The sequence below is a fragment of the Solanum pennellii genome, chromosome 3 (genome assembly GCF_001406875.1).
Source record: "Solanum pennellii chromosome 3, SPENNV200".
Classification (NCBI taxonomy): domain Eukaryota; kingdom Viridiplantae; phylum Streptophyta; class Magnoliopsida; order Solanales; family Solanaceae; genus Solanum; species Solanum pennellii.
The window spans coordinates 52468560-52496012 of record NC_028639.1 but is presented as its reverse complement, the minus strand read 5'-3'; the positions used below and the strand labels follow the sequence as shown (position 1 = coordinate 52496012).

The window sequence follows — 27453 nt, the reverse complement described above, 5'->3', positions numbered from 1 at the left end:
CAAAGTTACATCATATATAAACATGAATTTTAATACATATAAATGAGAATAGAGAACTCTATTTAGAAATCTCGAGAGAGAATAATTTTTTTTTTGTTTGAAAAAATGATGATAGTCATGGAGCTCTTTTTTGGAGCTTGCAAAGAAAATAACATCATTATATTTTGTTAGCATGTGGAATCCACCTTAAAATATAGCACCTTCTTTTGATATCTTGTTAGATAGGGTAAAAATTAAAGTGAACACTTTTTTTAATACACTAAGAATCATTTCAATCATGTGTGATTCATTAAAGATCAAAATAAAGCAACACATATACGTTAAGGACCATTTTGATCGATTTCTCTTTTTTTTCACATGTCAAATTAAACCAGAAAGATCTTTAATTTCTTCCACTATTAATATTCAATATATGAAGATTATAAAAGCTCAATCAGAATTATAGTTTTGCAGTGTCCAAGGCAATTAAATTAAGAGTGGCATTTATTTTCCCGATGCCTCTTCAAGGTCCAGTAAATTGTATGCTTAAACTAGCTGAACTCTTGTGTGCCTTCGCCAAGAAATTCCTATCACTCAATACATCCATCAATGCCTGCTGAATTACAAGGACGTTCTACTCCGTTTTGCGAAATATCCAAACTTTAAATTTGTGACAGTTCCAGAAGATAATCCAAGAAATGGAGATCAAATAGGGAAAAATGAATTATTGAAATAATTAGGTGATCAGCAACGCTAGCAGATAAAAGATAAATTTTTCATGAGCCGGGTTATTGTTGCCACATTTATTTAAGATAACATTTTCTATGAAAACATAAATATAAATTACCATGGAATTGGTTGAAAGTACAAAGGAGAGGGGTTGTATTGTTAGTTGGCCTCCACAGGAAGAAGTGCTAGAGAGGGTTTTTAACGCATAGCGGGTGGAATCCATTATAGTAGAAGGAGTGCCAATGATTTGTTGGCCCTATTTTGTTGATCAACAAGTAAATAGTAGGTATGTTGGGGAAGTGTGGAAGGTTGGACTAGACATGAGAGATGTATGTGGTAGAGCTACAACTGAGAGGATGGTGAGACAAGTGATGGGTGTGAAGAAAATTGAATTTTTTGGAAAGGGCAAAACATATGGCAATTGCAAGTGTTGGTGAAGGTGGCGCTTCATACCAAGATTTGGAACGTTTGATTGAGGATATAACATGCCTAAGTACTATTTTCTACTCTTCATGATATATATGCTTCATCCGCTAGCGTGCCCTTCTTTCATTTAGTCAATAAATGGTGTTTAATTAACTTTACTTTGTTTAAACAAACTCTAAATGTCAATAAATTCAATCATTTGGGTAAAATTGTGTTGGTTCATGAGACTCATCATTCTCGGGTCCTAACACAAACATTACGAAAACTAAAATGTTATTTTCTCCATTTTAATTTATGTAATGTGATTAATTTGATGTAATATTCAAAAAAAGAAGAAGAAGATGTCTTTTTGATAGGTTAAAATATTTGAGACTTAAACAATCCTACTCTCTCCTTAAACAATCCTACTCTTTCAACACGTGTGTTTGCATGTGCTTATGTGCATATATATATTATCAAGTATACTAGTACGAAGGATGATGAACACAAGTAAAAATATATTATGAGGTCGTCCCCATTAAATTTTATAAACCATTTAGAGTAAAGCAAGGAAAGTAGAAGTTAAATTTGTCACTCTCTAAATCATCGCTTTGACACGGCCGCTTTTTTCATGCACTATCACTATATCACACATTAAGAAACTATCTTTGTAAAAGAAACATTAAAAAATATCTTAATAGCATTATACCTTCGTTTCATATTTTAATCATTCAAATCTATCCAAACTCCTATATTCATTAGTCTCAACAATCCTAGTCCTTTGTTTCGTAGGGGCAGCGTAGGGGAGTGAATTACCTATCCTTTGCGGCACATGGAGACGAGTACAAAAAACATGTATAAGGTTCAACCATTGACTGCCACACATGTATGACATGTACAACTGACTGCCTCTTTAGTCTTCAACTATTCACAAGGCAAGGCAATAAGGTTCGACAATGCACAAAACTGTCCCAAAAACTAGGACTGAACCAGACCTGGCCTTTCAGAACTACAACTTGCCCGACTAAAGGCAGCCAAGAAGGTGAAAGGAAGAATACATCCACAAATTGGGCATCAAATGTGGGACTTAAGGTTAAAACCAAAATCATACTAATCTCTACACAGTAACTCGCACTAAGAGATCCTTCACCATACCTGCAAGCAGATTTTTTAAAGGAGCTAATAACACGAAAGCTGGTACAAAACAGGGCATACTCTCTCCACATAGCAGCAAAGTGAGCCAGTCTGATTTATCTGAAACACGATAAAGTGAAGGAATCAGAAGATTAGCAGTGAAGTACTAGATCAGAAAAATTAGAATGAACATTTTTTGTTAATTCATGATTGGAAACAACAACGTTCTCTCTAGAAGCACGTCCACATGAGAATACAAGATATAATTCTTTTGAACTCAACAGGCAGCAAAAATCAGCAGATCTGAAAGATTAGTCGGTTGCTTATGTGTGACAATACGTTATTAGCCAAGTTCTAGAAAGCAGATGAACCCAGTGTTTGCACACAATAGTAAAGATCTGACAAAAGTTGGAACTCTCAACAATCGATCAATAACTGAATTAAGGAATACATCAATTTAACATGAAAGATTCACTAGTAACCCTAAGGAGATCACAAAAAGAATGGTCAGGCAATACCTTGATAGGACGATGAATCTGGTTGACATCTCGCAGGGACAACCAAATCACTTAATTAACTTGTCCTCACATTAATAAAGTTTATAATTCAAGCATGCCATGTGGCAGGCTCAACTTTTATTGTGATCTTTAAGATTTATGAACTAGTTCCATAGTTTTTCTAAAACAGGTAAGGTACTGTATCATAGCACAAAATACAAGTACTATACAAACAAGTTTACATGACAGAATGGTTCTCACCCTCCTGGATCATGAAAAAGTCTGAGGTACAAATCATCTCTAGTATAGCATCAAAGAATTTGATTTCATTAACTCATGGTATCCAACAAATCCTTTGATTGATGACTTAATAAATAAGAATAAGTAAGACACAGATAAAGCAAAAGACATCAAAATTGAGCAGAATATACAGAAAATTACCTTAGTTAAGCAGGTTGAAGATCTAGCTTTAATCTTCCATAATCAAAAATGAAGAACAGCTATACTTTACGAGTACATCCTCATCAATTTGGGCATGCAGATGCTTCAGAGACAAACTGGGATGAGAGACTTGAGGACAGAAGTGTTCCACGAAAACCTTCTTCAGTTTTTCGTTCTTCCATTTTCTGGCTAGAAAGCTCATCTGAAAAGAAAGTAAATACATCAATAATAATTGGTTAAGTTCAGATCTGTTTTAGTTCCTACTTCAGCAAACGATTGAATTTGGTCAGGAAAAAACTCAGGGTAACATGGCACAATAGCTGTCCACTGATGTTAACAGAGAGGCATAAACCAGAGGTTATCCAGTGGACTTGTTTAATAAAATGTCAAACTAGTGGATGTTATACATCATTGCAATAGTGCAAATATATTATATGATGAAACATCTTCCATATGCAAAATTTTGTGTAATGAGTTGTTAATACTAATTATTATACCTTGACACTGTAAATAACAAACAAAACAATGCAACAACAACCTATGCACAACAGATCCAATATAATGATGAGAATACTACATGGAGATTAGATGGCTCAATTGCAATTTTTAGATATGACTAAGGAGAAGATTGTACGGAGAAATGTAAGAGTTGGTAAAGAATGTCATATTTAAGATACAAGACTTCTGAAGTACATCTAGAAAATTAGGACAATCCATTTGGCATAGCAGTATTACCTGCAATATCACGATGCTCATGAATCTCAGAATCTGTCACCCATAGTACATCTCCAGGGAATATATTCAGGTCAGCAAGACAAGCAGATTCGCCATCAATTACCAGAGAACCCTTGTGAAGTACCTGATTTTCCTTGATTATCTGTAAAATTTTAAAAGAGATAAGTTTGTTAGCAAATCAAAAGGGAGAAGTCCATAGAAACAGACAACAGTCAACTTTGTAAGGCGAGTAAACTGTAATCACCACCAAAGCGCAAAAGTCAAGCTGAAATGAACATCACTGGACCATATAACTATTATTTTAAACAAATGACTCTACAAATGAAATCACAACTATAAGAATTTCCAAATATGTGAAGATATGATATGTCAAATGTGAAAAAGGGCAGCCCAGTGCGCTAAAGCTCTTGGTATGCGCATGGCCCGGGGAAAGGCCTATTGGTATGTCATGTGTCAATAGAAAAATTGCATACCACACAACGAAAAATACAGACACTATTATCACTATTACATAAGAACCAAGAACCTAAAACCAAAATGAACTAATGCATAAGCCAGAAAAATGATCCATCTAAAGAAACAAATAATCTATACCCACGTTATCTTGTATATGTGGCCTTTTGTCATCTTATATGCCTGGGATCAGAAATTCAGCCATGAAGGTTAACAGGATGCAATTTGGCCAAGGCATCTGAGGAAATTTTAAATCAGTTTTCTCAAACTGATTTAAAATTTAATAAGTAACAACTTATCACATAACCGTGAAGTTTCTACAGCATCAACAAGGTGTTCCTAAAAGACATAACCGCATTATACCATTATCTCTTGGCTCATGTTAGTATTTTCTTATACCGACTCCACCGATGTGAAAGAAAAGCCGGTTCCAAGTATGCATAGAGGAGTGTCGTAATATGATACTCTTAAACCACTGTTCCTTTACAAGACACGCCCATCTGAAAAACTTTCAGATATTAATATGTACACCTACAAAACTAGTACTATCAGCAAATAAGGTTTCCCATCTTAAACAATAAGTCAGCCAAGGAAAAAAAATTTAAAGAATACGATATATTCAAAGAGCAAAAGTGGCTATACCCCAAAAGCTTCCCATATCATCATCTTCAGCTGGTAGACAGATGTGGACCCAGAAACATTCAACTTCACTGAGTTTCCAAATGCTGTCTTCCTGGAACGCTTTGAGGTCCGTCGATTTGGTTCCAGGCTGTTCACTGATGCTTCTAGAACTGATTTTGGAGGTTCCTTGCCGCGAACGAAGCAGACACAAATATCCTCGTCGGAATAGTTGAGTTTCCTCTTTAATTCACAGCTTTTCCTTTCAGCAATGCACTCCTCACAAACCTGGAAAGTATGAAACGTAGGATTTCTCATATCCATATTCAATAGAAACTCAAAAGGCCTTCAGCAGATGCACAGAATAACAACTCCCAAAGGAATTCATTATCCATGCAACATGATTTCTACAACATAGAGGCAAAATCTATACTATTTGGCATTCTAGCTCTTCCGATCTTCTCAAAAGATGACGAAGACCTTTAAATCCTAGGTACATGACCCACTTCCTTCTGTGATAAGAAAACCCATCTTAGCTCTAGAATCATCATTACCTAAGGTATTCCATTAAAACCATTTGCATAGCATTACATTTGAATTCATTGTAAAACCATCCATAAAGTCCAGGAGATCCTGAGTTGTTAAATGGATACCATAACTTCCATTCTTCCCAACACAAGGATAGGTTATGGTAAGAGATGCTCTAAACTTAGTTGTATTTGCAGTACTCTAAAGCTTACCAAAATACAGCACATAATTTAATTTAATATTTATAACCAAGCATTACATTTGAATTCATTGTAAAACCATCCATAAAGTCCAGGAGATCCTGAGTTGTTAAATGGATACCATAACTTCCATTCTTCCCAACACAAGGATAGGTTACGGTAAGAGATGCTCTAGACTTAGTTGTATTTGCAGTACTCTCCAGCTTACCAAAATACAGCACATAATTTAATTTAATTTTTATAACCAAGAATCTCTGAGGGCTAGTGACACACGGTTGGAAAAATTATCAGACAATAGACCTGCCCCTCTACTCATCTCCATTTAAACACCAGGCTTTTAGTTGTGGCAGGGTTTGAACTCGTGACATGCGACTAAATTCACCCGTCACGAGTTGTGCTCTTACCACTAGACCAAAAACCTGAGTACAGAATATGACAATCTTTCAAAGCTATAACTAGCTGATATTAGGAAGCATACCTGGGAAGTTTAACCTAAATTTAATATATAGATCAATATAGCTCAATAAATTATGTCCAGGTTTAATGAAAGAACAAATGAATTTACCTCTGGTGAAATCTTAATGATGAATTTTCTAGACTCAGGTCCAACAATCGTCTCGTCATTCAAATTCATATGCTCCTCAAAAATTTCCATATCTTCACTAAATCCAAGGAAATCGTTCCCCAAGCAATCAATTTCAGCTGTGATTCCTTTTGCCTCCGTACCACCCCAGTCTTCACAAAACAACTTCCAATCATTGTCGGTGATAATTGTCAATGTATCTGTCTAAAATCCATAGCCAGAAATAAAGTATTCAGCAAAAAGAATAGAACCAAAGCCACAAGTGGCAGAACATAAACATAAAGAAAAAGGAGGAAACAAGACTATGCACCTGCTTAATGGTGTACGGAGATAAATAAAATCAGACATGACTTGATGTTCCGGAATTATATTGTAATTACTTAATGCAAACATTATGTTAATAAGCTACTGTAATGGACTTTGACATGAGCAAAAACAAGCTAAGGTAACACTATCATGTTTAAGTTACTTTTAAGACCAACAATAATTTGAAAATACAATATATACTTACAGCAGGCGACTTCTGGAGAATACTTCCACGTTTGCAAGCCAGGTCAGGAGGCCTTTCAAGAAGTCTTGAATGCTGTTCACAAGAACCATGGCTTAGCACGAAATCAGAAATGGTTATTTCTTTACATTTCCCTAAACAAGATTTCAATAAACTATAGAGAATTATCTCAGAAGAACTTATAGGCATTATTTGCATTGCATACTTTTAGGAGCACAGAAAGCAGTCAGTTTGTCAATCTAAACACAAGGAATTCCTCGTCGCATGCAATAAGTGGAAACTTCCTCTAGGTAGAAGATAGCTAAATGCATAAAGCTTGAGCAGAATGCCTCTAGATGGAATATACAACTGAAAAATATACCTTTTCACACATCAGAAAACCAATGACATCATTCAAAGTTTCAAGTTCAGCAGGAGCACTTTTGCCACTTGCATTAGAGTAGCTTTTCCATTTAGACAACCACGAAGAAGGTAACAAGTAGTATCTGATACCAGGAAGAATTGGTATGGCTTTACCCATTGCTAACTTCTCATGACTGTGCCGTTGCTTGAGCTTAAACTCCCTGTATCATATAAACACTGTAAGCAACTAGGTAATCTAACTTCATTACTTTAATAAGTTGATACAGGACCTTAGAGTATCTTCTAAGCATGCAACTTCAGAGAGTTGAATGCTGCATTGAGTACAGGGCTCAGAGTCCGAAAAGAAAGTTGAACAACCCACAGAATCATCAGGTTTTACTGCCATAGCTATCTCACGAGTAAAGTTCCAAAGAGTCTCGGGTATCAGCACACGTCTAGCACCAGAAGCTTGTTGGGGCATCAGCTGTCCATGAGGACACCTTATTGAAGCTGTTGGTCCAGCATCAGCTTCACAAGGAGAGTCTACATTTTTCCTTCGGAGCCACTGTTGTAACCTACAGAGGAACCATATGAAAAAGGGTGTTTCAACAAAAATGGTGACCTAAGCAAAGTTTCAATTGGATTTGTAAAAAAAAACATCATATATATAAATTTCATTTGAAGTCTATTTTTCTAGTTTTCTTTATCACCTTTTGCTGCTTCAATCTGCTGATGTAATGCTTGAAATTTTAGAAAAAATAAAAAAGAGAGTTAGCAATTACTTTGAGCTCTCTTGTTTTTATGGAAATGTTTCTGTAACTAGGAAAAAGGTCAAGGAAATATAAAGATTAACTGTGAATTTGGACGTGGCATCTTTAAATTTTATGAATTTTCATAATTTTATTTACATATTTGGAGAATATGTAAAGAGTACTACAAGTCACAATTATTCATAATTCAAAACCAAAAAACTTGTTTGACTCTAGAAATACAAAAGGTGTTATATAAATTGGAATGGAGGGAGTATTTTCTTTCACAAGTTAGCAAAGGCGATTCCATCTTTCCTTTTTGTTATTATGAGAAATTGTACTTTTGTCTTTAAGACGCTAAATGTTTGTCAAAAACAATGTACCATTTTAAGTTATATAACTGCTAGTGTAAACAATTTTTATATTATTAGATCATATTACATGTTGTAGCAGGTAATATCTTATTATAAAGATTTTTTATCACATTTTAATGAGGCTTAATTATAGGTTAGGTAACCTAATACTATAACAAATTATTTATACGAACAATGTATAAAACTTAAAATTTAGTATATACACATATTAGGGGCCCTGAAAATATGGGGACTAAAATAGCAACTTTAGTTGCCTCACCCTTCAGTTGGCACTACATATGAATATCAATAGGTATCTATTAAACAGAGACTAAGATGAGTTGAGAACATAGGAAACACAAGATGATGCAACTGACAATTGTATGAATAGCTTCAATATCACACACATTCTTAAAATTTAGATCAAGACAGTAAATGATAGCTCAACCAAATGGAATAATGTACAAAATTAAAGAAGTTATGACAAGTTGTGAGTATTAACATTTAGTGATACCAAAAGGTAGTGAAAAGTTAAGACAAATGTCTCTTGTGTTAAACATAAGTCAGATATAACATGCTGTGTGATGCACGAAGTTTTCTTGAGAAGATCATTGCCAATCAGTTTCTACCATTTCTTATAGGAAGTAACTAGAGGATGCAGGTTATGCTAGACTGTGTTACTGTTTTATAGCATCGGCAGATAGTATTTAAGATATACCCTTTCTCACAGGTACAATTAACAACACTTCTATTCAAACAACTTCTGCAGCACTAAGATGGTGACAGGTATTCCCTCATTAGACACATCTATACAAGTTTAGAAAAAGGAAAACATTAAGTAGATGTACCATGGCTTTGATATGTAGTACAACTTCTCATCTACACAATCACCCGCAAGGGCTGCTTCTGCAAGTTCTTTCATTAATGTTCTTCGATCCCGGTAGTTATCTGCAAGGGCCATTGACTGAGCCTCTCTAAAGAGGCAGTCAATGCAGTAATCATCCTTGGCCAGCACTGGTCCTCCACCATACTGGGATTGCAAGCATCAAAACAATATCAGGGAAAAACGATTGCAACTGAAAGCTAGTAAAGGAGAATATCATGGAAATCATAAAGCATCGATATTATTCGAAGTCTTGAAAGGAATCAGCAGTTGCAGAGAAAATGGTTGCTGAAGGTATCATCAAAAAACTCAAAATGCTTATGCAAAACAGTAAAGAATCTAATTTCATAAAATAATACCTTAGAGAATAGCATGGTCCAAGCTTCACTAGACAGACGTTTCATAGAGCCAATCTTTGAAACTGGTACTTTCCCATGTATGCATTGTATGGAACTGTTATCAATGATTCTGTAATACAACAAAAACTATTACTGACTACAAAATAGGTCTTTTACCTCGAGAGATTTTTTGGTTCATGAACTTGTTATACTGGGAATTATAGTAAGAAGATCATTAGCAGAGCAAACATAACTTGTTATACGTTGAAAAATAATATGTACATTGTACATAGTGTTGACAATACCAAATTCAAGAATTATCTTAAAGATATTTTTGACGTTTTAGGGACTCTTATTTCAGATATTTACTAATAAAAAATCATATTCTAATTTCACATTCAATCTTGCATTACAATGCTGATTTCCGCACAACTTACACGAATACTCTCTGTCCCACATTATATGATGCACATTCCTTTTTAGTCTGTCAGAGAAGAATAATATCTTCATATACATAGAAACAATTTAACTTTAACTTCTCATTTTACCCTAAATGTGATGATTTATAGTCGCACAAATATATATGGCTTGTATTAATCACAAGTTCCAAAATTCTTCCTTTCTTAAACTCAATGCCTCATCAAATTGTATCAAATTAATGGGGATGACGAAGTAGCATTTGTTCCCGAAATTAAACATTGGTTTTAGTAATGCTAATGCATAATTTTAAATGAGAACCAATAATTGTATTGGAAACTCTCTTTTTTTCTTTAATTTTGAGAATTAGTACTGTCTGGAAACTCTCATTTTTATGCTGAGATTAAAACAAAAGAGCCCTTCAAAAAACCAGCTAGTCATAATTTAGCATCTATTCTACATACCAAGCAAGAACGATACCAACTAAATATGGGAGTCTTTAACAATCAAATCTGATGACTGAAACCTTAATCATTGTATACTTTAGACCACTGCATTAAGCAAATATTAAGGCAGTAAATCATTTTATTCTAATTTAAACTTAATTCAGTGGTTTCACTTATCCAGGCATAATTTGACTACATCTAAACACTAGTTATATTTTCTTAATCAGTATCTAAATCAACTGCATTGAGAATGTGTTGATGCTATACGGTATGAGGGAGACGGGGTTTAAATAATGATCTTTGTATTGGTTTGGGAAGTAGAAGAATAAAAAAAATTGTGTAGTGATCTAAAAGAATTAATGAAAAGGGTTGAGCTGGGCCCAGTGACTTAGACGGAGAAAAGCGATAAAAGGCGACAAGGATCTGCCTCGCCACAAGGCGAGGCGAGCAACGAGGTGCTCGCCTTTTTGATGTGTGGCACCAATTAATACCAAAATATTAAAATATTTAATTGCATATGTAAATAATCGAAATATTAATAGCAACAATATATTAGCAAATATTTTAATTCAAAACCAGAAAATAGATAGTACATACTAAAATTCTAGAACTTGAATGAGAAAAAAACAAAACAAAAGTCAAAACAAAGGTAGAAGTGACTCTGAAGTCCGAAGAAGGAAAAAGAAATTGAGGAAAAAGAAATCTGAAGAAGGAAAGAAGAAATATGTATTGGTTGGACTTTGGAGTAGCCGGAAAAATTTGGCTGGTCACTCGAGGAGCAGAGGCGGAACCAAAGTTAGGAGTTTGGGGGTTCTAAATCAATTTTGTTAGGGGGTTCACATGTTAATATACATATATTTATTTAATTTTCTAACACAAGTATATGGTCTACGAAAAAGCTAGTGGGTTCGTCCGAACCCATGAACCCCCACCTAGCTCCGCCTCTGCCGAGGAGTCTAGTCGTAAACCCTAAAATTACCTTTTAACTTTTAAAACTCTAAACTGGTCGCCTTTTTTTAAGAAAATACAAAAGGCGACATCTTTCTCGCTTTTCTTGCCTCTCGCCTTTTGTCGCCATGGCGTCGCCTTTTGAAGATCGTCTCGCCACAAAGCTAAAAGGCAATGAGGGATCGCCTCGCCTCTCGCCATATGCGAGGAGGTGATTGTCTTTCACAATACTGGGCCTGGGCCAAGTCCATAATGCCAAAACGTGGCTTTTCTTATGTCGCGTTAAAAGGAGAACAAGCAACAAACTTCAAAACAATTTGAATACAAGCATAAGCTAATTCACGGCAGCTTCTGCAATCTTTAAGCGCAACCTTTCTTTTGACTTCACGGTTCATGCCATTTAACGCGGGTAAGGAAGTTTATGTCCCTCTTTAGTTTCACTTCTATTCTCATTATTAAGCTGCTCATTCTATGATAGATATGATTAATTTTAATTGCAAATAAAGCTAAGGCGTGAATGGTAAATAGAAGTCCGAATAAATGAAGAAGATGAAATCTTTGACAAGGTATTGAATTTTAAGTTTGGGAACATTATTAGTCTTGATTCCAACTAATTTAGACACTTTCTTGTTTCTGCAAATCGGAAAGCACATGTCCATGTAGAAAACCATGTTTTTACTCCTCGTTACATACCAAACTTATGAAATTACATTTGCACTATTAGCATGCCATTGTCAATTGTTCCGCTACCTTTTAACGGTTGGATGCATTTCCAATCCTTTGTTGCATCCTAGGGTAATTTAGTGGGCGCTTGTCCATGAAACCAAATATTATTCACATTACTATGTGTTGGTAAAAGGAAAATTATTAGGGGTCGTTCTTTAGTTGGTTAGAATTATGTAGATATTAGGAGTACATGGATTAGTCATGAGTAAATCTATGTAAATTCCTTCATAACTTTCACATGTATTATTTATGCGGGTTTTTGTATTGCAAACCAAACACCGTATTGATTTTATAAGTGAATAACTTATCTCCTAACCAACTACCAAACGTGGTATTACTTATGCAAATTTTAAAACCTGCACAACTCATCTACGAACCAGCTATCAAACAACCCCTTAAGTTAGAGGAATTGGGATAATGATCTTAATTGAAGTGAGCAAAGTTGTTTTTTTATCAGGTAATAGATTTTATTAAATACCAAGGTCAACTTGATCGTATGTAAGTGGTATACCGAAAAAGGAGAAACCTACAAAATATGGTTCTCTAGAAGACACTGAAGAGTGAAGCCTCTATGCAAATATGGACCATATGGGTACACACCAAGAGAAAATAAGGGATCAGAGATTACACCTCAAATGAGCAAAGCCCATCTCCAACCCTTCAAAGCTGTAATAGTCAGTTCGAATTTCCTTTTTTCATTTTTGACAACTAGTGTGCTAATATTCTCATACTTTCAAACATTTTTGGTTTATGAATCCTTCCACTTCTATAAAAGGAGTTATAATTATAGAATCTTATTCATCGTCTTTGTCTCAATTTCTTCATCAACAGCTTTGTTTCAAACTCTTCTTCATCAACAGCTTTATTTCAAAGTCTTCTTCATCAACAGGTTTGTGTAACTTTGATTCGATCCCCAACTTCGTATGTTTTTACATTTTCTTTATCTTAAAATTTATCTTTTTTATTTCCGTGTTGTGGATCTGAAGAAGACAATAGTATTTGTTATCCCATCTCAAGTTATTTATCTTCAATATAATTTAACTTAGACTGTTTCCTTTAGTTGAATCTAATATTGATATTATGTGATTTAAAATTTGTGTTATTTCCAACTCCAAGTATATAGATGACCCAGTTTCTACAGCAGATATCCTAGGATCATTGTAAGTTGAGATAGGATCTAGTGTTAGTCTATTGTTTTTACTCTTTTGGATGTATATTTAATGATGTAATTTTTGCTTCCGGCATAAATTTATATACAGTCTGTCAACGTGTCCCAAAAAAGATACTACATTGCTTTAGTTTCAAAAATGATATACCAAAAATGATACAGTAATTCTTATAATCAGTATATTGCTTTAGTTTAAACTAGTAATTGATACACTTTAAATTGTCTGAGCTTTTTTTAGATTGTTTGGTTAAGTAGAACTTGCAAATTACAAAGAAATAAAAGATAATAGCGCCAGAAGTGAAAGAGAGGGCAGAGCACTAGATAACACGGGCAATTCTATATTCATACTACTTTTAGGACAGACAAAGGATTCCACGTGAAATACTCAGAACAGTATTGCTGAAGTAGTGTTGTGGTAAATAAAAATAACTTTCTCTGCCATGAAGCTGATTTGCTGTGGACTACTCTACTTCGGTTTTTACTGCTCATTTGAAGTAGTTAATAGTTATCCCATATTTGTATTGTTTTGTCATTATCAATTTATTATTACCTAGTCATAAGCCGAAAATGCAACCAAAAGCACAAGAACCAAACCAATGATTTTTGTTTTATATGGTTTGGTTTTTAAAAATTTAAAACCCCGCTAAATTGGTTTGGTTTGGTTTTGATCAAAAATCAACCCAAACCAAATCATGAACACCCCTAGCTACAATATACAAGCACAAGTATCGAGTAAACCTAATAACCTACCCAACAAGACCATTGCAGATGGGCTCCTAGTGAGTATTGTAACTGGGGGTTTGAACCTAAGCTCACCAGATTTACTCTTAACACCTCATCTATGCATTACTCAGTGATCCATGTAGAACTACGCACAACTAAGATTTTCTGACAAGTGACAACAGCATTCACGTAAATAGAAGGAAAAAGTTCCACAAAGAAAGAATATATTTTTGTTTGTCTACTACCTTATAAAGATTTACCCATGAGATGAAAAGGAAAAGAAAAAGGCACTACAGGAATTGAAACTTACGATGGCACGATGTTGTCCGCCCATTGACGCAGCCAGTCCATAGATATCCAAAAGTAAAATTCCTCAGGTGATTGGACAGCAGCTTTAGAAAGGATTGAACGTACCTCCAGCCTCCGTTCCGTGAGGCAGTTCACCTCAGACTCCTTCTTCATTTTGTATTGCTCACAGGAGTCGACATATGAGTCATTCAGTTTTTCTACCTCCTCATAGAGGTGGGGTGGAAGATGACTCTCAACTTCCGAAGATGTACAAGCCTCTTTTTCCGCTATATAGTCACTAGAGTCAATTGGCATTTTATCACAATTCTTTGGACGTCTAAGGACATACATCAGCATATAAGCATCACAAGACGAGAAGGTCTTCACTTCAGTGACATCAGTCTTTGAGGCTTCCCGCTCCCCAGCATCAGGCCCATTCCCATTCTCAATAATTACATCAGAAGAAGAGTGGTCAAGTTGCACAGATTGAGAAGGCTTGACAGCAGAATGTGATGAACCTTTACCAAATGGCTGACAGCCTAAATTTGAAACATGTTCGTCATCAAACTCCCACCACTGTTGTGTATTCTCATTTTTAATATGGGCTACATAGTGGCCACTATTTGCAGCTGACCCTTTGTGGATCAGTATAGCTGATAAGTCATATATTAGTTCTGATTGGAAATGCTCAGATATCCTTCTTGTCATATTCAGCTCTTCAGGAAAACAAAATGCCGATGAGATTTTCTTCCTCGTTGTAGTCTAAGAAAATAACGTACATATCAGGAAGAGCCAACAAAACATAAATCAACTTCAATGGTAGTGAAGCAAACTCATTTCAAGAGTCAATTTCTTATAATAAAGGATAATTCTAAGCTTTTTCAATATTCAACTCAAACCAAATATATGTACTAAAAGTTAAGGAGATGGGAAGGGTACAACAACAACTACAAGCACAATTGCGCCTCAATCCAAAACAAGTTGGTTCACTATATGAATTCTTATGGACTGTGTTTCTCCATTTAAATCCATGTCAGGACAACATTAAAAAAAATAAAGTAAAAATAAGAAATACCCCCTTTGTTCACTTTTACTAATCCATTTTGAACTTAGCATGCCCAAAACGATGATTTATACAAGTATTTTAACATAATACTCATACTCATATTAATTGATGTGTCGTGTTGGCAACTGATTCGGTGAATCACGTAGTAGGTAAAACAAGAAAACAATTAATTTTCTTGATATGTCAAAGAAACGAGTAAAAGAGAAAATCTATTTTAAAATAATAAACAAGTAAAAGCGAATGGAGGGAGTAATACAAATCCTTTGTACCCTTTTTATTTTATCATCTTTTTATATTTTTAAAAGAGAAGTTCTCTATATTTTCTATTGGCATAAAAATCTCTCAGATAGGGCTGAAAAAACTCATAAAAAGCATAAGGCCTTCAACAAATATACTTACATAACTAAATATATTCTCTATTAATTGGTATCATCCATGTAGATCTTTTTCTTCCATTTTGGGAGCTTGATAGGGTAAAAGTATGTACAAGTTATTCCTAATCAAGAGCCCACTTGAGATTCTATATGTTCTATTGCCACAATCTATGTTGCTCGGACTCTTCCAAAATGTCGACGGGTGCATGTCGGGTCCTCCAAAAGTAGTGTATTTTTGAAGGATCCGACACGGGTGCAGCCTCATTTTTGGAGAGTCGGATCAACTTAAGCCACAGTCCAACATCTCAAATTCTATGGAAGACATCAAGCATGTATTTCATCACATACAACATTGAAATATCACCAAACAGAAGAGAGTCTGCTGCACATCTGGTATAAAATGCTGCAGCAAAGCTCTACGTCTAGAAAAGAAATTTAAGAAACTTCCTTTCAAGACAAATGAACTCACAATTCCCAGCAGAAAAAACAAAAGTTTCATGCCAGAGCAATGATAGCACCATGACCAACTTTTAGAGACCATTATAGTAAATTATTCAATACTAATAATCGCATGTAGCAACTTCCTTAAGTGCTCCTAAAAAGTAACTAGCATATACTGGTGAGACACTTAAAAATAATATACATACATTTGGAAGGAAAATGCAACGCTTCAGCTGGAAATTTAGGACTGCAGGCAGAGAGCGCAATTTAATGCTACGAGTAGCATCAACTCGGGTGGCACATGAATCACAATAATATTGATTATCTCCTTGAAGCTCCTCTACGCTAAGATAGTCATCTAGACTGTCATCTAAACTCTTCAAACCCTTGACGTTCAACTCCAGCTCATAGAAGTCCTCAATTTTTGATGAAGCTTCAGATTCATTTCCACATTTTGAACACCTATACATTAATAAATTGACCTTTAGAATCTTCTAACGACTCCATAACATAGAGACAGAATTAAACGAACAGATTGCTTCAAATGTTCAAGTAAAACGAGGGCCAACAACAAAGGTAAAGTCATATAAAAGATCTAATGAACCCTGAGAGCAAGAAGAATAAAACCAAGAGAATCAAGGATGACAAACTCCTTAACAAGAGATGTACATCATTCAAGGTGAACTTGACATACAGTTAGCATTTGCATTGCATTAGAAAAGAGGGAACGGAGGCATCACAAAGTAAATGCAACAAAAAGTTCTTCTTGTGCTGGCTGGCTATTAGTAATTCCTCATTTTCTTTTTCAAGAAGGGGACAGACACTTTTGGTGTCCATGCACATGCAGTCAATATGTTTTTGAAATGGCCAACCAATTATTCAAACCCTGTTTACATCCAAGTATATAGCCACAGCAAAATCTGTTTGATAAAATTGATTAAAGGGCAATGACTATTTAAGCACCTAACTGGGTGGACTGCACAGGGAATAAGTTCCAAATCACACAATCAATTCAACTAAACTCAAGTATCAGCCAAAAGCTTCTTACTAATAATAAGTAATTGAGACCATGCATTATACTGGTTAATAGTAACAATCTGAAAAACTCACCCTAAAGAAGTAAAAGATACAGCACATGAATTTTGGATGAAGGTGCTATTCTCTTCCATCTTTGACAAGATAGGTCATGCTCATAGTCAAACTTCTCCACTGTACAACTTGCTAGATGAAAAAAACTGCCTATGTCACTAGATACCAGAGTAGCAAATCTTATCAGATCTTTTCAACTTTCAAAAAGTTCTTTCTTGGGAAAATATTTTATTTGGAGTTTGGACAAGTAGCTTTAATCAAATGAACCAGTTCATATATGCAAATCATCAAGGAAAAGTAGAGTCTACAAATTGGCTATGTGCTTCAACAGAGAGTGGAAACGTTGTTCTTCAGTGTGACCTCTAGATATGATGTATTAAGATTAGGTCTCCTTTTATCTCTAGTTCAATGTTCAGTCAAGAGTGGTTTTTGATCCCCTTTTGTTGGTAATTCAGAGTGAACACACTAAAAGCCTCATGTAATGGTCAGAGATCTCCCTCTGCCTTTAATATATGAATAAACCGGAAATCTGTTGTTACATTGCCATTTCAGTTTTAATAGAAGAGAGATGAGGTTACTTATATCAAATTCAAGGAAATTTCTCATACATCCGTGATTGCATCAAAAAATCCAAAATACAATTAAAGGCACCACAGATTTGTCCCTTCTCCGTTCAGAAGTTTTAACTCTTCATAACAGAAAATATTGAGCAAATATTATGAGTGCCCTCCACAGCTCATGATCTAGTCCAGAAAAAAAAGAAAAGACAAAAAGATTTAACTAATCTGTCACCTATATCAAAAAATTAGATAAATAATAGAAAATTCTGGAGTCATAAAAGGGGTAATGTAATCGGCCTAAAATATGGAAAATATCATTATAAAGCAACAGATTTAGTATTGTTAATTTAAGTCTGGACTTACCTAGTCACATGTGACACACCTCCGCGGAAAAGATCTTGGACAATTGTTCTGGCCTTCAACACACTAGACCTACTCAGACATTGCTCAAGCAGAGAGAAGAGCAAGGTCAGAAACTCATGACTGTCCTGCTGAACGCCATTATCTAGCTCCAGAGTTTGGATAAATGGAGCAGAATCAACAAAAGCCATTTTGTACAAATGTAACTTTGCAAACAGTCGTGCTAGTTGGTCTAACACTGGTTGTTGTTTCAAAACATCTGGTTCAATAGAGAATACACCCTCCCTGAATGACTTATTCATATACAGGCATTGCAGAATACTGTTAGCATAGCACGTAGCACCCAGATTTGTCAACCCAGCAGGTGTCTCTGGGGATGCACGACAATCATCGGAAGGATCAGAACCGAGAGCATTGACCACTTCGGATGTCTTCTGCCATAACCCAGATTTACGATTACCATTTTGCGGTGGAATCAATCCACAAAAGCAATTGGGATTATCTTTGTTGTTGACACGACATCCTTGGCAAGCAGGCTTCCATATCATGTACAGCTGATTAACATCATCTTTTGTCACCTGCCTGGTAGATAGAACATTTCTGCAAAGCAGACAACACAAAATACCAACTGATAAATACAAATAAACAACCAAAGACACAAAGGAGAGATAATAAATAAGTTGGGTTATCCTTGATATACATTATAACGCCACTTAGGTCCAGCATTCAATTATTCAGCTATCACGGTATTTATGTTGCTCCATAAGAAAGCGAAAGAGCACAACAAGTTGAAGTAGGAATTATTTACTTGATTTAAGGGCTTATAATAGAAAAACACAAAGTTGGGGTATAGTAGTTAATTTTTCCTATATAGATCATAAAAGGGGTAAGAGGATGAATCTCTCAGCTCAGTAATTGAGCTCCCTATGTAACAGGATAGATTTTAAGAAACATCAGCAAGGGATGATCTTATTTGCAGCTTTTCACATTGAGCACCAAACACAGGGCCTGGACATGAATCTAGGCTATGTGGATTACTCAATTGAACTCTCTTCGATTCTTTAATCTTTGTGACTACAGTCTGTTGTTACAAAATAATATACTGTTGAACATTGATCTAACAAGAGATTTGAAGCTTGTTTAACAGAACCGTACAACTTTTAATTCAACTGTCCTTTTTCGATAAAGTAATTACTTGTTGATATTTTGGGGAACTCCGTGTACGAAAAGCATACCCTGTATTTTTTATTCAATATGTTATAGTAATTTCTTTTTTAAAAAAAACTCAGCATGTTGTACTAATAAATGACTGAAAGTTATGAAATGACAACAAAAGCAATTTTTCAAAGATGCATGGGAGACAGTGGGAAATGACCTAACAGAAGGGGTACCAGAATTTTTCAAAACAAGCAAAATGCATAAAGCCTAGAGCATTAATGACACGAAGATTACACTAATCCCAAAAAGCTCACATACGGATAATGTAGGAGACTACGACCCATATCATGTGGTAACACTGTGTATAAAGTGATATCTGAAATGCTTTGCAATAGAATGAAGAAGATACTGCCTGAGATAATTTCAACTAACCAGAGTGCATTTATAGAAGGGAGAAATATTGCTCAGAATATCTTGATATGTCAAGATCTGGTTAGGCTATACAACAGGAAAAACACCACGAGGAGCTGTTTGATCAAAATAGACCTTAAAAAAGCATATGATACCATCGAGTGGGAATGTATAGAAGAGATGTTATACAGTCTGAACTTTCCGTACATATACATAAAGTGATCCATGGAATGTGTGACTACACCACAACATTCCATTGCCCTAAATGGTGGAGTCTATGGCAGAATTAAGGGAGCACGATGGCTGAGGCAAGGGGATCCCACATCACCCCTTTTGTTTGTGCTATGGAGGGATTACTTCTCCAGGATCATGCAACACAAGTTACACAACAGAACTTCAGGTTTCACATGAAGTGTAAGGGCTTGCGCCTAAATCACCTATGTTTCACTGATGATATGCTTATTTTCAGCAAGGGGGATGTGAAATCAGTATTGATCATGTTAAGGTGGCTAAAAACCTTCTCAATGGCATCAGGTTTGACCACAAATGCATCAAAATCAAGCATTTTCTCAGCTAAAAAGGATATACAGGAATTGGAGGATATTTGCGAACTAACAGGGTATGAGAAAGGGAAACTACCATTTAAATACTTGGGTTTCCCTATATTGGCAAAGAGGCTCTCTGCAATTGATTGTGAAGCTTTGATCAGCAAGTGGAGTAGTAGAGTGAACACATGGGTTTCTGAAAACATATCTTATGCAGGTCGAGTACAACTTGTAAATTCAGTCCTGATTCAAGTACTCTTATTGGTCTGCTATTCTAATATTGCCTAAGAGAATCACCGTAATTTAATGTAACTTTCTATGGACTGGTCAGCTCCAAACCAATAAATCCCCACTAATAGCCTGGGACTTGTTGTGTAGGCCAAAGAAAGAGGGAGGGATGGGATTATAGAAGGGATAACATGGAATGAATCAGCTGTGGCGAAGTATGTCTGGCATATTGCAAACAAAGAAGACACTATGTGGGTGAAATGGGTAAATCGTGTATATCTGAAAGGTATGGATTGGTGGCAGTATAATGCTCCTCAAGATTCATGTTGGTACTGGAAGAAAATATGTGAACTGAAAACAAAATATGCATTTGAATATGTTCAGAATGGGTGGCTCAAAAGAGAAGGGAAATACAGTATCGAAACTTGCTATATGTGGAGAAGGGGACATGGAAAGGAATGGCCATCTGGAGAGGGGTATGGAATACCAGTAGTATCCCTAAGCACCAATTCATATGTCGGTTAGCTATGCATGGAAGATTACTAACCAAAGAACGACTGAAGGTAATGGGGCTGATCACGGATGTGAAATGTGCACTGTGTGGAAGCAAAAATGAGAATATAGAGCATCTCTTCTTCAAATGTTCCTTCTCTCAAGCATGCCTAACAAACATAATGAAGTGGCTTTAAATAAGTATAGTTTAGCAAGATATACGCGGATGGTGGAATAGAGTTGCTAGAAAGGCTGCTGGGAAAGTAAGCAAAGCATTCCTATGGACAATCACAACAACAATTATCTATCACATATGGGGAGCAAAAAAAGAAGTGTGCTGAAAACAATGAGTCCCAAGACTAATGACAGTTTTCAAGCAAATATAAATGGAATGTACACACAAGATACTTGAGGTACAACATAGAAAACACACATGTAAAGACAGACAATGGATAGTTAGATTAAAAAGAATGGGAGAACACTGTAATTAATGGGAGATGTAGATAGGATAGATAGCCTAGAACTAGCTAGGCTAATATCTTTTGTTTGTCTTTAGGACCTGAGTTGGATGTAATCCTGGTGTTGCTTTTGTTATTAAAGAATATGTTTTTGTTAGACCCAAAAAAAAAATATAATCTTCTCCCATTCACCATTAACAAAAAGAGCAGAAAGAACTTTCCTTCAAAAACACCTAAAAATCACAACAACAACAAAAATGCAGCATATTGAATCAATAAAATCAGCTCAGCCCTCAAACTGCAAGATTAGAATCAGCAGATTCTACACCAAGTAAAAAGATAGAATGAAAAATACTGCTATAAAATCATTTTATACCCAAAATGGTTACCCCAGTTTGGTCAAGTTGCAAATTTGATCAAAATCAATTCAATGTAATTGAGCATAAATAAATGTATAATTTATCCAAAAAAAAAAACATAACAACAACAATCAACATCAAAATAATTTCACCTGTAAATTTCGGCAGCGACATCAGCACTATCATCTGTTCTGTTCCTTTTACCTTTACTGCGAGTATTCGGCCGCTGATGTCCCATTTTTCACAGCAGAAAAAATTAAATCGGCAGAAAATCGGCAATTCAGTTTCGATTGAGCTTCTTCTGATCAACAATAAAATCGCCTAGCTTCCGAAAAATTATTCTAAAATCTCAAAAAATAATTACTCTTCAACTGAATCGAAATTCATAATCCTTGAGAATTAAAGCTGGATTTTTTGCTGGTACCTGAGAGTTTTGGGAGAATTTTTAGGGTTTTTTAAAAATATATTTATATTTGATGGGGGGAAAGTCTTTCCAGTTACCATATTTTTTCTTATTTTTGTCTTTTTTATTTTATTTTTTTGGTTGGTTTTAGGAGGGAAAGATAAAATATTCCACTAATATTGGGCGCATTATGGTTAAACCCAAGATTTTTGGGAGTAATAAAGAAAATTACAACTTGTTCTTTTGACCTAAAATTGAGTGATACACAAAATTCTTAAAATGGTAAATAAATAAAGTTATTTTGTAAAAAAAAAAAAACATGTTGAATGTGTATATTTAGCTTTAATAAAAATCATTCAAATAATATTTATTTTATTAAAAATAGATCATTTTATAAATATATTATTCTACGTAATAAAATTTATGCAAAATTAATTAAGAAATATCATAATACATTATGAAAGTTAAAAAAAACGTAGATAAATATTGCTAGCTATTTATGGTAAGCTTGTTTTGGGGAAAAAGTCTAACTATTTTATTGTTTTAACAAATTAGAATCATTCGTACGAAATAATAAGTGAACTTGCAAATATAAGAAATTTGAATCATCTAAAATTTAATATGGATAATCTGTTATGTCTTATCTATTCCTTGTTTTTAAATGTGGATATGTTATAAATTTAATCTTGCAAATATGCTTGCCTTTTGGCATCTTTTGTAATTGATGTTGTTTATGTCTTGATATTTTTGTGTATTTGTCTTCTCCTATATTGATTTGTTGTCAATATGATCTATTGCATTTCTTGCTACAAATTTCACATATCATATTTTATATCTTTAAGCACTTTTCACTTTTTTTTTATATGTTGATTTGAAGTTACTGTATTTGTTATGATTAGAAAATTTTTTTGTACATTTGATGGTGGAAAGTTTTTAGATTGCATTTTCTTTCAAAATTTCCTCGCATCAATTTTCGTGACTGTTTTAATCATGTCAATAGACTGGACTCAATGACAAAAAATGAAGACATGGCCTATAATACTAGTGACACAAAATTCATTTTAATAAAGTCACTGACTGCACAACCTATGATAGTCACACTCTTATGATTAGATAATTTTATTTTATACATTTGAAGGAGTTCTCTTGGTATTTAATCACTTTCTTATCGATCAAATTTTAAATTTTGTGTTTAAAATTTATACATATATTTATGTAGTGCCAATCACTATCGGGTGATATGCATATATTTGTCCATCTTATATCATTATATCAAAAGTTTGGTTGGTATTTTATTATTATCGGATGAAATATATCCATAATTTTAAGCATTTCATAAAAATTTTGAAATTATAATAATGATATGAAGATTTTAGAAGATCTTTTTTCGAGATTGGAGAAGACATAATAAAATTACTTGTCATGGTAATTTCCACATTTGAAAAGGCGCAATTGACACCTGATATGTCATTAGACTGAGCAAACCAACTAAAGTTAAATCAAATTACATAAATAAATCATTAAATCCAAGCTAAATAACAAAAAAAAATTGCAATGGAGAAAGTACAATACGATGTCGTCAAATTAATTTTCTTGAAAATCACAACTAACAACAAGATCAACATGGTAGTAGCCAACTTACAAGACTCATAACATAAGATAAGTCATCTACGGTTCCTCAAAGTTGTTCACGTTTATTCAATTAGACATCTCAACTAAATTAATACTACTGAACACTTTTATCTATTCAAAACTTGTTTCTATTAGATATTTTTTTATAATAAGTAAAAAAAAATGTGTGTAACACACTTTCCATGATGTAGCAAAATGACATATTAAAAGATAACATGTCGAGTTGCGCCCAACAATTATACAAAAATGAACATTATTTCAAATAAATTTGTTCCATCTTTTTTTATAAAATAAAATAAAAAATGAGAAGCCCAACCCTACTTCAACCACCTTTCTTCTTCATCTTCTTCCTAACAAGATTTTCTTTTTTAAACGACAAAATTTAATTGCTTTGCTAATTACTTTTAGAATTATTTTTATTCCTAATACATGAGATATATACAAAGAAACTAGTACAAGAGTGATGAAGAAAGATAGTCTGTCAATCGTCTTGAAATTGAGAGGACCTAAATTAATTTTATCGAATAAATTTGATATTATTTTTGATAAGTTTTAGTGGGTTAACATTTTAATTTGAATGGTAATATTTGTTCGAAGGTGATCGAACTGGACGTCAATCGGCCAACTTTTTTTCAGATTGATGTGTTTTCTTCTTCTTTTTCCTCCAAATTCAATTAGCCAATTCGATTTTTATTCTTTAATAAATATTGGAAAAAATAGAATAGAAAAAGAAAAGGAATAAAATCAATAGAGTGCACTGGTCTTCTTGTCTTCCGGGAGAAGATGACTTAAAAGGGGGTGGGGTGGAGGCTTTTTTTTTTTTGGGTTTTGTTTTAAGAATTACTATTACTTTTAAAAATATTTTTTAAAACATTAAATTATTTAAATGTCAAGTGGCAGTCAAAAGAAGAAAAAGTATTAAATTTTTTTTAAAAATAAAAAAATATTATTTAAGATTTTTTCACGCGCTCAGCGGTAGTGTAAAACACTATTTTGTCACATCAGCATTTTGTGTTTAATAGGTATATTTTTTGAATAATTTAGATGTTCAATAGGTAATAGTCAGAGTTAAGGTGTCTAAGTGAAATATGCGGACACTTTTAAGGGAATACAAATAACTTAGTCATAACGTAACCTTGATCAGTTACACCAGGCAAAAAGAGACTCCACATTCAACAACTTCAAAATTAATAAAGTGTGTCAAACTGATTTGTTAATGTAATTTTTTTAAGTTGTAACCAAAATTAGTCAATTAAATTAATTTGACCATCTTCTAAATTTAATTTTGCTATATTACATTTTGTATGCTCATTCTTGAATACAAGCGCTCACATTTGTTAAATATAATTTATTTAATTTTTCAAAGATAATTTTTATTTTTTTAATAATACAGAAAAATTGGCTCAAATATGTGATTTCATTGACTGATTAAGTATAAACGCCCTTGAAATATCATATTGACCCAATTCGTTCACTCTTTCTTCTTCTTTTTCTTCATGCCTATATTTCTTCTCTAGAAATCACAGGAAAATTTAGCTTCGCCTTTAAATTTCTCTTCCGCTTAAATTTGATCTCAAAAACTTAAATATAGTTATGTTGGAAATTAATATGATATTTTCTACCTCATGCAAAATCATACAAAAAGGACAAAGTGAAACTTTTAAAAATTTCACTTTCATGCGTCCCTCCTCGACTCTATTCAATTTTTAAATTTCCTTTCATAAGCTTGTACAATTCAATGTGTATAGTCCGAAAATTGTATCATAAAAAGGTAAGATTGTATCATGAAAAGCTTCTCAAACAATAATCCTTTAGTTTTCTATTTCTTTTTTTTTTCCTTCAAGAATCTAGTATAGTTTGTACTCAACTCTTTGATGCCCGTTCTTATTCGATATGAAAATTTGAAATTTCTCAAGATTTCAAACCAAAATTCACCCTTTATTCCACATAATCGAAATCCCTATTAAAAGCTTACTATTCATCCATTTTCATTGGATTTTCAAAAGGTAAAACAGAAATTCAAAGGTTGAGAATACTCAAAAGGTTTTCTAAACTTAATTCTAGGAGCGTTTACGAATTATGAGCTATGAATTTAAGAATTTGCTCCGCAATTTTGAGTCAAGTGAAGTCATTTTCTTACTATGAGTGCCTTTCGCAACTTTGAGAAAGATGTGATTTTTTTCAAGAGATAATGCTTAAGCACCTCCTATGCTACACTTTAACTTAACTAGGATCATCTTACCCCTCACTCTCTCATTTTTTCGTATTTTTTTGCACCTTTTTATGCTTACATGGCATCTTCAACTAGGTAAGTTGGTTGTGTTTATACAACACGCACCTGCCACGTGTGTAATTTTTTTCAAAAAAAATATTTCGTATACATTTTTATCTTATATTTAAATTAAGCTAGTACACGTAAAAAAAATTTATATTTTTTTGTCTCGTATTTGAACTTTTTAAAAATTATTTTTTTACCATCATTCATTTTTTTCACTTTTATTTTTCTATTGATTTTATTTACTCTTTTTTCTTTTGTTTGTCTTTTCTTTGATTTGATTTTAAAATTTAATTTCAAATATCTTGTATTTAAAATAAGTTAGTTTTGAAAGGATATCAAAATAAATGAAGAAATCAAATAAAAACTAAAAAAATTAAAATGTTAAAATTTGTATTTTTTAAAAATAACTAAAAGTGAAGATAAAAAATTAATGAAAAAAATCATATTAAAAAGTTTAAAGTAAGAAAGAAACTAAAATAAATATTTTACAATGATATAAAAGAAAATAATTCACTATATATTAGTTTAAATATCAGTAAGTATGTATACTAAGTAATTATAAAGTTACCAATTAAAAAATAATATGTGTTCAATTTTTTCACTCATCACTTGCTTTAAAGCACTCTCCATGCCACATCACCTTTTAGAGTGTTTTATTATATTCCATTTTAAAATAATTTAGGAAGCTAATAGGATCTCAGTCAATTTGAGGTGTGTCACTGAGATTACTATAATAGTTCACAGATACTTCTGCATTATCCCTTTTTTCATTAATTTTTCAAAATACATATATGTGGTGATTTTCTCTTTAAATGTACCTTTTGTTATACTTTCAATTCAAGTATATCACTCTCATTTTACTTTGACATAAATTTATTTTTAATTTTAACGATGGGACACGTGATAAGTTCATAATGAGATGATTCACCCCAATTTTTTAAAAAAATATTTGATATGTTTAAAAATCAACCGTTTGATAAAGGAAAAATTACTTGGATGGTACCTTTTAATAAATAATTATTGATTTTAGCAATACTTTTTATTTATTATTATTTATAGCAATAATATGTTAAATCTGTAATATGTATTAAAAGTGAATTATGTATGATATATATATGTACTATAACTGTGTTAGAAATATATTATGCTTATTTGGTAAAAAATTGACACATTGGTAGAGTGTATAAAAATAATGTCCAATAGAGTGTATTAGTAATGTTTGCATTAATAATGCATGTATTGGTTATGTTTGCATTAATTATACATAGATTATTGACTTAAGTCATCTACAATCCCTTAAAGTTGTTCGCATAATTCACTTAGACTCCTCAACTAGAACGAGTACATATTAAACACCTTTACCCACTCAAATTTAAATCATTTTTGCTGAAGTGGCAGAAAAAGTGTA

General features: G+C 33.5%; 1 protein-coding gene across 2 annotated transcripts; it reads right to left on the bottom strand.

Annotated features, from left to right (window-relative positions):
• Positions 1–1950: 1950 nt before the first annotated feature.
• Positions 1951–22228, bottom strand: LOC107015260 (ubiquitin carboxyl-terminal hydrolase 26). 2 transcript variants are annotated; one of them, XM_027915727.1, is made up of 15 exons: positions 21885–22228; positions 20971–21085; positions 18085–18681; positions 16279–16534; positions 14214–14953; positions 9497–9605; positions 9103–9284; positions 7443–7727; positions 7172–7373; positions 6814–6885; positions 6285–6506; positions 5016–5279; positions 3921–4062; positions 3186–3387; positions 1951–2367 (listed from the first exon to the last, which is right to left on the bottom strand). In XM_027915727.1, the coding sequence occupies exons 3-14, from the start codon at positions 18627–18629 to the stop codon at positions 3269–3271; spliced, it is 3138 nt and encodes a 1045-aa protein (XP_027771528.1). In that variant the 5' UTR covers positions 18630–18681; positions 20971–21085; positions 21885–22228; the 3' UTR covers positions 1951–2367; positions 3186–3268. The 2 variants fall into 2 exon arrangements, with proteins under 2 accessions (XP_027771528.1, XP_015070962.1); XM_015215476.2 differs by lacking the exon at positions 20971–21085.
• Positions 22229–27453: the final 5225 nt, after the last annotated feature.

What these genes read in the sequence shown, in the direction of transcription:
- LOC107015260 (XM_015215476.2), bottom strand. Translation starts at nt 21,970, where the DNA reads ATGGGACATCAGCGGCCGAATACTCGCAGTAAAGGTAAAAGGAACAGA. An exon ending in GGTGTGTCACATGTGACTAG is followed by an intron (nt 16,535 to 18,084) that starts GTAAGTCCAGAC and finishes ATTAATGTATAG; the next exon opens with GTGTTCAAAATGTGGAAATG. An exon ending in GGACCATGCTATTCTCTAAG is followed by an intron (nt 9,285 to 9,496) that starts GTATTATTTTAT and finishes TTGCAATCCCAG; the next exon opens with TATGGTGGAGGACCAGTGCT.